At 33.6% G+C, this 14,411-nt stretch overlaps 3 protein-coding genes across 3 annotated transcripts; 2 read left to right on the forward strand and 1 right to left on the reverse strand.

The window, feature by feature from the left end:
* The first annotated feature begins 473 nt into the window (after window positions 1–473).
* LOC105969760 (putative B3 domain-containing protein At5g66980) lies at window positions 474–3,510 on the forward strand. Its single transcript, XM_088811402.1, has 4 exons — window positions 474–777; window positions 1,571–1,976; window positions 2,330–2,391; window positions 2,970–3,510. Exons 1-4 carry the CDS (start codon window positions 685–687, stop codon window positions 3,243–3,245), a joined length of 837 nt encoding a protein of 278 aa, XP_088667528.1. The 5' UTR covers window positions 474–684; the 3' UTR covers window positions 3,246–3,510.
* A 785-nt stretch (window positions 3,511–4,295) lies between these two features.
* On the forward strand, window positions 4,296–4,880 carry LOC105969740 (small polypeptide DEVIL 15-like). Its single transcript, XM_012994512.2, has one exon. It carries the CDS (start codon window positions 4,382–4,384, stop codon window positions 4,679–4,681), a length of 300 nt encoding a protein of 99 aa, XP_012849966.1. The 5' UTR covers window positions 4,296–4,381; the 3' UTR covers window positions 4,682–4,880.
* Window positions 4,881–5,026: 146 nt separating this feature from the next.
* On the reverse strand, window positions 5,027–8,473 carry LOC105969739 (SUN domain-containing protein 1). The gene is made up of 2 exons (XM_012994511.2): window positions 7,260–8,473; window positions 5,027–5,532 (listed from the first exon to the last, which is right to left on the reverse strand). The coding sequence occupies exons 1-2, from the start codon at window positions 8,283–8,285 to the stop codon at window positions 5,239–5,241; spliced, it is 1,320 nt and encodes a 439-aa protein (XP_012849965.1). The 5' UTR covers window positions 8,286–8,473; the 3' UTR covers window positions 5,027–5,238.
* Window positions 8,474–14,411: the final 5,938 nt, after the last annotated feature.

The raw sequence follows: 14,411 nt of genomic DNA on the forward strand, positions 1-14,411 counted from the left end.
ACCCTAGCGGGAAATCTATTATAAAATACAAAAAAGAGACACGTGGCAGCAGAAGACCCACTCGTTGTTTATCACCGGGTGTAGGGTCGAACAAATCACCCAATTCGAGGAGATTGATTCCTAATTTCTTTAATAATTATTTAAATTCGGAGGGGTGACATTTTAGTAATTTTCAGACTTAGATCAAACGGTTTTAAGGTCAAATGTCTGAAAACCAACGGCGAGGGCCGCATTGAGACAATTTTTCAAGTACAGGGGGGCAAGTCGATGCAATTGAAAGTAGAAGGGGGTAAAGTGATATCGAATACTTATCAAAAAAAAAAAGTGATATCGAGCAAAAGTATAAGGGGGCAGATCGATGAATTGAGAGTAGAAGGGGTAAAGTGATATCGAACTAAAGTACAAGGGGACAAATTGATGCAATTGAGAGTTATATCCAATTCCACTATTTCTTTTGATGCATGATAATATATACACGTCAGCATAATATAGGAAAGAAATACAAAAAGGCGAATCCTAAAATACAGGCTTCCTTACTTAATTGTAGAGAGAGAAAATAGATGCAGTCACCTTCTTCAATCACGAAATTCCCAACCCCCAAAAACAAAAACAAAATCAAGAATCCCTCAAAAAAACAAAAAAAAAAAAAAAAAAACACACAGAGAGTTAGAGAGAGAAATTGAGATGGGGAAACGCGGGCGTAGAAAGAAGATTGTTTCTAGTGAGGATGCTGAGTTCTTCAAAGTGTTTCTTCCCGACCTCCATTCTCAACAACTTGTAAGTTTTCTTTTTACAATTTGATGTAAAAAAATAGGTGCTTGTAATTATTTATTATTCAACTCATGGTTGCCCTAAAGGCGGCTGTCTTTTTACAATCTTATTTGTCTCTCTGGTTATTCACTCGTGCAATTTTCTCTCTGGGTTTTTGTGCTTATATGATAAAATAAATCAAATACAATAAAATATAATATAATTAAAAAAAAACCCCTCTGTTTTTAGCTAATTTAAAAAAAAAAGTGTGATTAGTTTTTTTAATTTTGTTTAATTGATGGAATGTAGTTGCTTTCCCAATTTGGATCTGATGCAAAGGAATTGTTTGGGTGGTCCCAATTTATCTTGATGGTGTTTGATTTCTTTAAGGTTCAAATTTTTTTGACATTGAAATCAAATTCCGATTTGATTGTTTTGTTTTCGGGTGTACATTGAAATTATCTACATCGTTCGGGTTGAGTTCGTTTTCTTGAACTTGATCAATGCTCATTTAAGAATCATCGTATTAAAAAGTATACTCGTTAACGCACCTATTGCTCAATCGGAAATATGGCCCCAAATGCTCGTTTCGTTTGTTTTAATTCAGAAGATGTTCAACATTATATATCCAATCGTATTCAATGCTGTTATAGTATATACATATATATATTGGAAGTTCAAACTCTTGATCAAGAAATTCATTAGAATGAATATTATTTGGGCAAATGCAATTCTCTCTCTCCTTTATGATAAAGTTACGTTTTTTTTCGTGTCACGTATTTCGAAGCCAAATGAAGTATTAATGCTTTCTATTTTACAGATGATACCGCCAGATTTCATCACGTACTTCAGCAGAACAATACGAGAAAGGGTCATACTGAAAGATACAACAGGTGGCAAAATATGGCACGTCTCCGTGGATGAAAATCGAGACGGAGAATTTTTCCTCAAGAACGGATGGCCAAGCTTTGTCAACCATCACCGCTTGACCCTCGGTGAATTCTTGGTTTTCAAGTACGACAAATGCTATTCGTTTCTCGTTAAAATATACGGTATTAACGGATGCAAGAGGGATGTTTTCGCTGCCAATCATGACATCACCATCACACGCGTAAAAGTCGAAGAAGAAAATGACGCCGAAGAAGAGATAAACGCCGCAAAGCAGCAGACTAATTTGGGCAAACGTGCTCGCCCGCCGCGCAACAGAGAAACGGAGGTTTCGTTGGGTACTACTAACGTTTAACGAGTTTATTTCAATTGCAATTACTACCCCTATTTTATATCGAATTACTAAAAATACCCCATGTTATTTTATTGGCACGAACCCCCCTATGATTCTTATTTTTTTGCAATCAGTACCCATGATTAGGGGGTTGCGTGCTAAAAAAATTTGAATCATAGGGGGGATTTTGCCAATAAAATAACACGGGGTGGTTTTTTAGTAATTTGATATAACACGAGGGTGCTAATTGCAATAAACCCTTAATTTTAAGTTTTACATGCAATCGTTTCTGGTCGACTCTTTTCATTCTTATAATATAAAATCCATGGCATTTTGGATCGACACTTAAATGTGCAGACAATAGCTCCGAGTGTCCGTTTTTTATCTCGCATCTCACTCGTCCGAGCCAATATAATTTGGTGAGTGGTTTCCTATCTCATCAATAGAGAATTATAGATTTTATGGTTTTGATCATTGGCGTAAAATTACGAAATACTTTATGGTTATTGCATCCCCGTTTTACTAGAACAAGTTCTCGTGTATATTTGTTTGGTCAAGCTTGTGGACTCGCTATTGAAACATCCTTTGCATTATCTCTCTTCAATAGTGAGTCCACAAGCTTGACCAAAAGTCAACTTATTTCCCCAAAATAATTCCGAAAGTGTCTCTCCTTCAAATATGATTTGACTGTATGCGACGTTAATTTATTTTTCATTGAATAACAAAGAAATGTCAATTTATTATTAATATACTTTCTTCAAAAATATATTTTTTCAATAACTTCAGACATGACTTGGCTGCTACAGCGTCTTATGTTTCCTCTTAAAATATTAACAAAAAGTACTTTCATTCTCAAATTATTTCCCCAAAAACGAAATGAAAACGAGCCCCGAAGCTTTTCCAAACATTTTTTTGTAGTTTCTTTTTTCAGAATTAATTGTGACAAAAAAAAAAAAAAGTTAATAGGTGATGTTGATGAATTCGAAAACAATTGCAGCTTATCCCGGGACTATTGTTCAAGAGGCACAATGTCCATACAGAGCCGGAAATGGTGCTGCGTGATGCAAAGGGGAACGAGTGGGATGTACAAATTGGCACCTCAAAGGATGGACGCGTTCATATAGGAAAGGGTTTCTCCCAATTTCGCGTCGACAATAATTTGGTGCCGCCGAAAGATAGGTGCAAATTCACTTTCGGGGCTGAAAATTCGAGCCGGATTATCCGTGTGGAGGTTTTACGCCATGTACCGCCGCGTAAGAAAAGTAGGTGTTGATTGGATTTTCGGGCAGATTTTACGCGATGGTGTATCGTATATGAAACTAATGTAAGAGGAAAACCAAAATAGTAATTACTAGGGATGGAACTTGTGCAGATGGCATTGGGATTTGTATTTTCTGGAAATTTTCAAATTTTTCGGAAGCCAAAAATTAATTCCAATTCCGTTCTTAAAATTTCGAATATTGGAATGTAAAGACTTGTTCTGTAGTCGGAAATTTTTCAGATCCAAAAATATTTTGGAAATTAACATCGGATCAAAATCTTGAATTTAATATACATCCCAATTTCATTGCAAAAAAGATTTCAAAAATAATTTTGTTCCATAATCGAAAATATTCAGATCGGAACCACATAATGGGTTATTTCTATGCTACACTCGGTGAAGGTTACATTGGGTGAATTTTTAGTGTTGATCTACACACACCATTGTGTGGGTATGGCTGGTTGTGTGCTTATGAATGATAAAGATCAACTCAGTATATTGCACCCGGTGTAGCATAGTATAAACCCGAGATATTAGATGCTACACCTGGCTATTTACACTGAGTGGATTTGAACCGTAGATCTATACATAATCACATACACCCATATGTATGTGTGCTTAGTGAGTAGGTTTTTTAATCAAATCTACGCAAATTCACTCAGTGTAAATAACCAGATGTAGCATCTAATTCCATACAGAATGTGAGAATTATGTTATAAAAGAAATGAGTAATGAATTGAGAAGAAATCTAGGATGGTGTGAAAATTTGAATAGGATGAGCTGACTGAGCATATGATTCATGCAGCAGCAATTACAAGAAAAAATAAATAAATAATAAACTAAAATAATATACTAATGAGCATCAATCAAAGAAAAATGTTGGGGGTCCTATAATAAAACCAGATCCAGCATAAAAATATAAAGTCTGACGATTTTACACAAAACATCCACATGTGATGCTGCTAAAACAACAGTCCTCAACACCACCCACCATTCACCATTTTGTCCCTTCATTCTTTTACTTATATATATTTGTCCCACCTTCTTTAACAAACTCCCCCCTCTCTCTCTCACACACACACACACTCCCCCCCTCTCTCTCTCTCTCACACACACACACACTATCAAGAAAGAAGTAGTAGTCATCAATGGAGTATTACATGGATGAGAAGTGGAAGATACCGAAAGACGAAAACAGCATCAACCGGTATTCGAATTCGTCTACGAAGATATCGAGGAGCGCTTCGCAGAGGAGCTCGACCAAGAATCCGTTCAATCTATCGAGAAGTTGTTCCACTTCGTCAAAGTCGTCCTCTCTCTCTAGGAGTTGCTCGCAAAAGCGCCCTTCGGAGTTCACGCGCAAGTGCAAGGAGCAGAAATCCAAATTCTACATCGTCAAGCGATGCATCACAATGCTCGTCGGCTGGAAAAAGAATCCCGATTCTTGATCGATGGATCTTTGGCCTTCTTTTTCCAATACATCCAAGTTATTCGAAATTGTTAATTATTGCTTGGGAATAATCATTTTGTGTAAGATAGTTGTAGAATTCAAATTCATTGCAGATACAATCCAAAACATGGATCTATTCATTTCTTTATTGTGTGCAATCAATCATTCAATAGATTAAAAACTTTATTTATTTTTTATTTTATTTTTATCATTAATGCAATTTATGGTTTATTATGTCAATTATTTTATGCATAAATAAAAATCAAGATCCAAATAGTTTTAGCCAGGATCTAATTCATAGATAACCTTCACATATATATAGCACAATACAACCAATATTCAATTTACTTCAAACTCACAACATTTTTTTTCGGAATATTCGAATAAACATTTTTACATCAACCTCTCGAATACAAATCACAAATCAGAGGCAATAGTAGTTTGCATCAGCCATTACAAAGTTGACAACAGATAAAGAAACAATATGTCCTAGAGGAATACAAAACGAACTACAAATAAAATAAAATCAAGCTAAAGAAGAAGAAAAAAACGACATCAAGATTGAATTTCGAGCTTTGGTTCGTGACCATGTACCCTCAGGCGGTAGATGCATATGTGAGAAGGACTGCCGTGGTTTGATGTAACATCAAACCTAATAGTGTCGACGAGGCTTTGAGCCGACGGGTCCACTTTAAACGTCTGTGCGTTAGTCTTGTCAAGGTCGTACGTAAACTCGGTTAAGAGCTTCATCTTGTTCATACCGATTTCCAAATCGACTGAATCTGGTCCTTGCATCCATCCAGATACTATGCAGTGTTTTGGAGCACTTGACCTATCATACGCCACGCTCTGTTCCAACACATGGTAATGTTTTTAGTGATAGTTACAAAAAAAAGGGATGGGAGATCAAATTATTACCATCCATCTATACATGTACGAAAAGCGAAAATTACTTAACGCTGCGAAGAAAGTTATTCAAGACTATGAATTCAAAAGGAACAAACCAAATAATACATAATCTCTTGTGGGCTCTTTGTATTCTATAGCACTATGACATTGAATATAATACATGTATGTACACATGTACACATGGCTGAAGAAAGTAACTCGAATCTACTTGGGTGAAAAATACAACTATGCTTATTCGAAGTGTCGGGGTAAGTAAATTAAATGGACTAGTCACTAAAGTTGGCATTGGCATACATCTCTATTTGGATAGAAGGATTTTCATTGGCATTGGCCATTCTTTCTGCCGTTTCATGCAAGGAAAAAAAAATAAGAACACACACAAAAGCAAATGATTTTCTTTTCAAAACCTACTGACAGATATAATTCTTGAACCTAGAATGGTCTGAAACGTGAAAATGCGAATTACCGAGAAACTAAATGGGCTCTAAAGCCAACACTTACTAAATGCTTCTGATAATTGGTAAAATATATAATAGTTACATTTCTACTCTAAAAAACCTAAGAGAGTTTATGTTTTGGAAGTTATCTTAAAAATGGATTTAGATTCTACATAAGCAGCCGGACCCAAATAGAAGTTCATTTGATCAAAGCGAACTACTGAGAAAAAAATTGGCCATTTATTGCTATCTGACACATGTTGAAGATAATAGGAAGCAGTAAAGATATTATCATTTTTTCTATGTTTACGACTTCTTTAGAGGGAACTAATTACTCGAAAGTGTACTCTGCAGACAGAAACAGTTGATGGAGGTTACCATTAGTTATGTACGCATGTCGCCCAATCTTCTTCGAGGCAGAATTAAATCCATTAACCCAACAAGCAAAAAGTTGCTACAAATAACTAACTAATCTAAACATTCAATCAATAGCACGTAAAGTAAAGAGGTTAACCGTCAACTGACAATGCAATGATCGCCCTAAGGTCAAACGAATAATTGTTAATGGCACGACAGACCATTGATCAGGTCACATGGGGCTTACCCCTTCCCTTGAAGCTGCATCGCCTTTTTTTAAGCACTCATAATCATAAAACATTAGACAAGAAAAACATTGATCTTTCCTTTTGTTTTAGCCGTTCATTTGTGTATTTATTTGCCTTTTCATTCCCTTCCTCGAGCACACACATGTATAAAAAGCATCAAAAGTACAGTTAAACCTCTATAAATTAATACAGCCGGGACTAGGGGAATTCTATTAATTTAGCGAATTATTAAATTATCGAGTTAATAATTTAACACGTTTTCACCGAGTCGGAACCAAGCGAAACTATTATTTAATAGAGGTTATTAATTTATCGAGGTTCTACTGTAAAAGCCATGTATAATCAGACGCAAAAGTACAGAGCAAAATCATAAGATGAAAAGGAAGAATTGACCCACAGAAGCTGAAGCCATACTGAGACGCAATCTAATAAAACCAGAGAGTCGAACCCATGCAATATGCCCTTCTCACATTACAATTCACTTCGATAACACAATAAATATACTTACTAGAGACAAAGCACAGTACACAAAACATATCAATCTAACCCCTAATAAGAATCACTTATCCAAGAACACAAAAATAAAAATAATAATATCAGAAATAAAAGATTCGAGAGCATTTACCTTAGCAACATGTTCGAGAGTCACAGCTTCCGGCACAATGGCAGTCCTGAGCTTGATCACAACAAACCCACTTCTCCCTTTAAGAGGAAAGCATTGCCCTGGCTCCCCAAAGCTTGGCATTATCATCTTCTCCGCTGCGAAACTAATCTTGTTTCGATTTCTGAGCCAACTTCCACTCACACTCGTACCATCATGTGGCTCCGAATGCCTCACCACCCTCGCCCCACTCGATACCAGCGCATAATCTGCCATCCCCAATCCATCGGCACTGTGCCTCTCGATTTCCTTTTCGACAATCTGCCTTGCAAAATCCCTTATCTCATCTAAACTAACCTCGCCACCGTCACTTTTACCAGCCTTCTTGAATTCTTCATAGAATTCCGCAAACTCTTCCTTGGAAAGCAGACTCTTGCTCGAAAGCCCATCCATGAACTTCTCGAATGCATCGCTCCTTACGTCCAAAGCCTTCAACTTCAAGTCGGTTTCCTTCCCCTTTGTTTCGATTTTCTCGTCGAACTCCTTCCTCACGGAACTAATCTCATCCCCGAGTTTCTGGTCCATTGCGTTCACCTGAACCTGCATTGCCTTCACCGTGGTTTTGACGAACTTCTCCACTTCCGAAAACTTCCCGTCGAAATCCCCAGAAATTACAGAGAGATTGTCAACGTCGTGGCCTGAGTTCATAACCATCCATCGAATCATCTGCACAAACCCCAATAAAACCACCGCCAACGCTAGATTCTTGGTGATGATGCTGACCACGGTCAGCCAACGTGGCTTCGTTGATTTTCTGGACGATCCGGACTTTTTCGACTGGATCGTCGGCGGCGCCGGGGGGTTTTTCCTCGCATCCCTCAAAATTGCGGCGGCCGCTTCGCTGGCGCTGAGTCTGCCGTGTTTATTTTCGGACTCCGTGACGGCGGCGGCGGCGAAATCTGAACCGCCGTCTTGGGGATTCTTCTCGACGGCTCGGCGGCGAGTGGTGGGCCCTTGATTCCCGGTGATGGAAACTGTAGACGCTGACATTGGAGCTTGAAATCGGAGGGGAATTTTGGTTGATATGATTTTGGAAGTTGAAAAATGGAAAATGAAACCCTAGAAACGAGAGGAAATGCCTAAAATGGAATTGAATTTTCAATTTGGGGGAGAAAAGGTGAAGAGAGAGATTCTTTGGTTAATTTATAGTTCTTTTGAAAAGCCGCTTACTAATTCTCAAGGAGCGGTTCCAAATTCGAATTTTTTATTTTTTATTTTTATTTTTATAGTTCTTGTTTACTCTTTTTATCATAATGGCAAATAGGCCCATGACAAGGGCACTTAATTAAAAGAGGGACATTCAACTTTTTTGTTTTTCAAATAAATCCAGCTCATTCAAACTTATTTGCAAATAAGAAAAATCCATTTATATATACAAAAATTACCCCCAATTCATTAAAACTCAATTCAACTCCAATTTCATGTTTTACACCCCAATTTAGCTCAATTTCATCAATTAACCAATTTTAACCATAATTTCAATTTTGACCCCAATTTTGACCCGCCACCACCGGAGACCGCCGGCCGCCGCCGTTGACCGGCGTTGACTTTTTTATTTTTATTTTTATTTTATTTTTTGAAAAACTTTTTTTTTTCCTGAAATTTTTTTCCGGCCGGTCAACTGCCGTTGACCGCCGAGTCTCCGGCGTTGACTTCTTTTTTTTTTTTTGTTTTTTATAATTATGTTTTTTCTTAAAAAAAATATTTTAATTACTATTACTGTCTTGGCTGCTAAATTACTGTCTCCGGCAGTTATTTAACTGTCGGAGACAGTAATTTAACTATTAATTGACTTTTTTTTTCTTCAAAAATATTTTAATTAATATTACTGTATTCGTTGCTAAATTACTGTCTCCAGCAGTTATTTAACTGTCGGAGACAGTAATTTAACTGTTAATTGACTTTTTATTCTTAAAAAAAATATTTTTAATTAATATTACTGTATTCGTTGCTAAATTACTGTCTCCAGCTGTTATTTAACTGTCGGAGACAGTAATTTAACAGTTAATTGACTTCTTCTTTTTTTAATATTTTTTTAAAAAAAATATTTTAATTAATATTACTGCCATGGCTGCTAAATTACTGTCGCCAACAGTAATTTAACTGTCTTAGACAATAATATTAACAATATTACTGTTCGAGAAAATAATATTCATAATATTACTGTCCCAAATAGTAATATTATTGTCTGAGACAGTAATTTAGTAGTCAAGACAGTAATATTAATTAAAATATTTTTTTTCTAAGTAAAAAAAAATTCAAAAAAAAAAAAAGTCAACGCCGGAGACCGGTGGTTGACCGGCCGGAAAAAAATTTCAGGTAAAAAAAAGTTTTCAAAAAAAAAGAAAACAAAAAAAAAAGTCAACGCCGGAATCTGACCGGAAAAAAAAAACATTTCAGAAAAAAAATTATTTTCTGAAAAAAAATAATTTTAGGGGGTTAATGTGATATATTTGTTTAAATCCGGGGTCAATGTGTAATATTAAGGAAGTAAGAACATAATGGGTGGAATTGATAAGAATTATATTATGGAGGGTATTTTAGACTAAAGACATAGGGATGGGTTTAATTGAGAGACTGTTTTTTTTGTGGACCAAAATGCATTTAAGTCCCATGTGATTGGCTTTTTTGCCATTCGCCCTTAATTTAATTAAATTAAACAAGTAGTTGTGCACATAATCTATATTTTTAAGGGTGAATGGCAAAAAGGCTCATCACATGGGAATTAAATGCATTTTGGTACACAAAAAAAATAGTCTCTCAATTAAACACATCCCCATGTCTTTAGTCTAAAATACCCTCAATAATATAATTCTTATCAATTCCACCCATTATGCTCTAACTTCCTTAATATTACACATTGACCCCGGATTTAAACAAATATATCACATTAACCCCCAAAACTTTTTATTTTCAGAAAATAATTTTTTTTCCGGCTAGTTTCCGGCGTTGATTTTTTTTTTTGTTTTTTTTTTTTGAAATCTTTTTTTTTTCCTGAAATTTTTTTCCGGCCGGTCAACCACCGTTGACCGCCGGTCTCCGACGTTGACTTTTTTTTTTTTTTTGAATTTTTTTTTTCTCAGAAAAAAAAAATATTTTAATTAATATTACTGTTTTGGCTACTAAATTACTGTCTCAGACAGTAATATTACTGTTTGGGACAGTAATATTATGAATATTATTTTCACGAACAGTATTATTATTAATATTATTGTCTAAGACAGTTAAATTACTGTTGGAGACAGTAATTTAGCATCCAAGGCAGTAATATTAATTAAAATATTTTTTTTAAGAAAAAAAATTTATAAAAAAAAAAAAAGTCAATTAACAGTTAAATTACTGTCTCCGACTGTTAAATAACTGCTGGAGACAGTAATTTAGCAACGAATATAGTAATATTAATTAAAAATATTTTTTTTAAGAATAAAAAAGTCAATTAACAGTTAAATTACTGTCTCCAACAGTTAAATAACTGCTGGAGACAGTAATTTAGCAACGAATACAGTAATATTAATTAAAATATTTTTGAAGAAAAAAAAAAGTCAATTAACAGTTAAATTACTGTCTCCGACAGTTAAATAACTGCCGGAGACAGTAATTTAGCAGCCAAGACAGTAATATTAATTAAAATATTTTTTTAAGAAAAAACAAAATTAGAAAAAAAAAAAAAAAAAAGGTCAACGCCGGAGACCGGCGGTCTCCGGTGGTGGCGGGTCAAAATTGAAATTAGGGTTAAAATTGGTTAATTGATGAAATTGGGCTAAATTGGGGTGTAAATCATGAAATTGGAGTTGAATTGGGTTTCAATGAAATGGGGGTAATTTTGGTATATATAAAAGGATTTTCCTTATTTGCAAATAAGTTTGAATGGGCTGGATTTATTTGAAAGACAAAAAAGTTGAATGTCCCTCTTTTAATTAAGTGCCCTTGTCATGGGCCTATTTGCCATTACCCCTATTTTTAAACTATTCATAAGCATAAGCGGTTTTATAAAGGGAATTGTTTTTTGCGGTTTGAAAATTGCTATTTGCAATTTATAAGAAAACCCCCCAAAAAAATACTTTATTTTTCTAAAACCCCAAAACGTCTCAATAAAATCCAACCCCCCCCCCCCCCCCCCCCCCCCCCCAAAACGCGTAAAAGCCCAACTTGGGCGCCCATTCATGCAGTGCACGCCCAAGTTGGGCGACCAGTGCAAAAATTTTTTTTTTTTTTTTTTTTGTAAATGTTCGAGATGGGCGCCCAAGGCGTGTACGAACGCCCGGAATGGGCGTTCGTACACGCCTTGGGCGCCCATCTTGGGCGTTCGACCATTTTTTTGCGAAAAAAAAAAGCCTTACAAATCGATTTGTAGGGCTTTTTAACATGAAATTGGTTCCGTAATCGATCTACCCAATGCATATTACACATAAAAGAGTCAAAATTACATCGAAAAATCGAAGCCCAACCCTTCGTCAAGCTTGATTTCGAATTTTCGAATTTTTTTTTTTTTTTTTTTGCTATTTGCAGTTTTGGGGGGTTTTTAGATATTTTTAAAAGTTTTGGGGGGTTTTGTTATAAACCGCGAATAGCAATTTTGTGACCGCAAATAGCATTTCATTTTATAAATCTATATATACGCTACTTCAATCCATCTCTCTTAATGCTTCGTGCCAGCATTTTTTGCCTTTAAAGGTGAATTTGTTTATTAATTAACATGCAATATTATCATCAAACATTACTGAAAAATATTAAAATAGCGTTTATCATATCATTTGATGCAACATTGGTGCAACTTTGCTAGACTGCTAATATTTGGTATGCATTTTATATGTAAGGCAACCTTAGGGCATCTTCCACCCTTCACCATTTTCTATTTTTTACACCTAATTTAGGTGTTTTTAACCTCCCAACTTAAATCACTAAATCACCATTACACCTAAAATTATGATGATTTAGTTTTAATCTCTCAATGTGGTCAAAACCTATATCACCATACTACCAAATCCTATATTTTCACCAATTTTTTTGGTGAAGAAATTTGCATCTTCCACCCTTCCACCATTTTACCATTTTTTCCACCAAAACCTATTTTTTCTATCAAATATAGAAATTAAAATAGGATTTGGTGTAATTAACACCATTTTATAATTGGCATATAAAATTATTATATTAACTAATTTCATGTGATTACCAATTTATAAACATTTTTATTGAAAAATGTATTAGTGTTAACTTAGTAAAATAGTGTTCAAAAGATAAATACATTATTTTTTATTATTATTATTATTATTATTATTATTATTATTATTATTATTATTATTATTATTATTATTATTAAATAAATATAAATATGTTTGGCTCTAATAAGTTATATGTTTAAGCAATAAATATATTTATTATCAGAAAACAACAAAAAACATAACATTATAATGTAACATAATAAATTACAAGACAACTATATAAATAAAATACAGATAAACTACTTAGTTATGCATTAAGTTATGAAATTATTTTTATTAATTTTGTTGTAATATTTGTATGCATTAAGTTATGAAATTATTGTTTATGTGTTGTTTTATTATATGTATAATAATTTACGTTGATTTTCATTCATGTTTCAATAGTTTTTTGAAATTCATCATAATTTTAAGATTATATAATTAATAAAATTATTACTTATAATCGTATCAATAATCAATATTTTTTTTGAATTAAAATAGAGTAAAATTGATTAACATTAAATTTATACTTTTATGATATATTTGGTGAAATATCATGGGAGACCAAACCAAATGTTATTCTCTATAAATAGGAAAATAGTGAAATATTATTATTTTATTATTTGGTGTAAAATATGATGGAATTGGTGGGAGACCAAAAACACTATTTCTTTACCAAAAGTAGTGAAATTGTATAATGGTGTGCTAAGGGTGGGAGATAAACCCACTTTTTTATCACCAAAAATAGGATTTGGTGAAAAAATAGTGATAACGTTGGAAGATGCTCTTAGAAAACTTTAATTGCATCTTTGTAATTATTTTTTATTTTATTTTTGAAATTAAATAATATTGTATTAAAAGTTCAAAATTCATAGAGGGATCCTTTCAATTTCAATCTTCTATCTTTTAAACTATTTTTCTCTAGTTATTCTGTAATGAAATCTTTGACTTTATATCTTTCACAGAAAATCGAATAGCAAATGGTTATGGAATCCTAATCCACAATCAGCAGACGATTTTTTGTTTAATTATCTTTTCTTATTAATAGCATTCATCGACCTAAAGTCATATCCATGATCATAAGGAAAAAACGGTATCCTATATTATTTTTAAAATTTTTGATATTATATTGCTCATATTTGTATTATAAACTAATAATATTAAACAAACAAAACTTGATCACTAGCCAACTCTTGAACAATTACAAAGTGAGCATAATTTTTCATATTACAATAGTTATTGTCATGTATTTAAATTTTTTTTTATTTTTTTTTACAATGTTATCCCATACATCACAGAGGAGCAATACTAATTATATTCTCAAGAGCATAGTAATATGAATATCGTTTTATTATTTAGTTAGTCTTTTTTTTTTCTTTTTTCTTAACCTTATTATTTATATTTTTCTTCAAATTATTTGTTTTCAGTACAATTTTCATTTATAAACCTTCCCCTTTCTCAAGTTATATTTATTTTTATTCTCTTTGTTTATTCGTCAAGTATTCCTTGTAACATTGGACAATTCACTCAATTTCTATTTGATGAATAACTTAATGTCACTTCTACTCACAACTCTAGACAACGCAATAACTATGGTTGAAAACACATCTAGGAAAATATATAAACCAACACGCATAATAGTTTGTTCTTGACCTTTTTTTTTTAATTGTGATTGCAAATGAAACAATCAACGAGAACTGTTGTCTCTGAAATTTAATTGGCAAGTCAGAGTTCGATGATACATAGGTCATCTATGGAATGAAGACCATGTTACCGAACCAGAAAGAATCTTGCAGTTAAGAACACGATTGTCCATTCTAAAAATTTGAAATTTGATTCAATTGCACAATCTTCTAACTTTATTTGATGTTTCTTATTAGCATAAAATGAAAACCGACCTTGATTTTAATTGCGC

This window comes from Erythranthe guttata, chromosome 2 (genome assembly GCF_056151865.1).
Source record: "Erythranthe guttata isolate IM_541 chromosome 2, IM_541, whole genome shotgun sequence".
Classification (NCBI taxonomy): domain Eukaryota; kingdom Viridiplantae; phylum Streptophyta; class Magnoliopsida; order Lamiales; family Phrymaceae; genus Erythranthe; species Erythranthe guttata.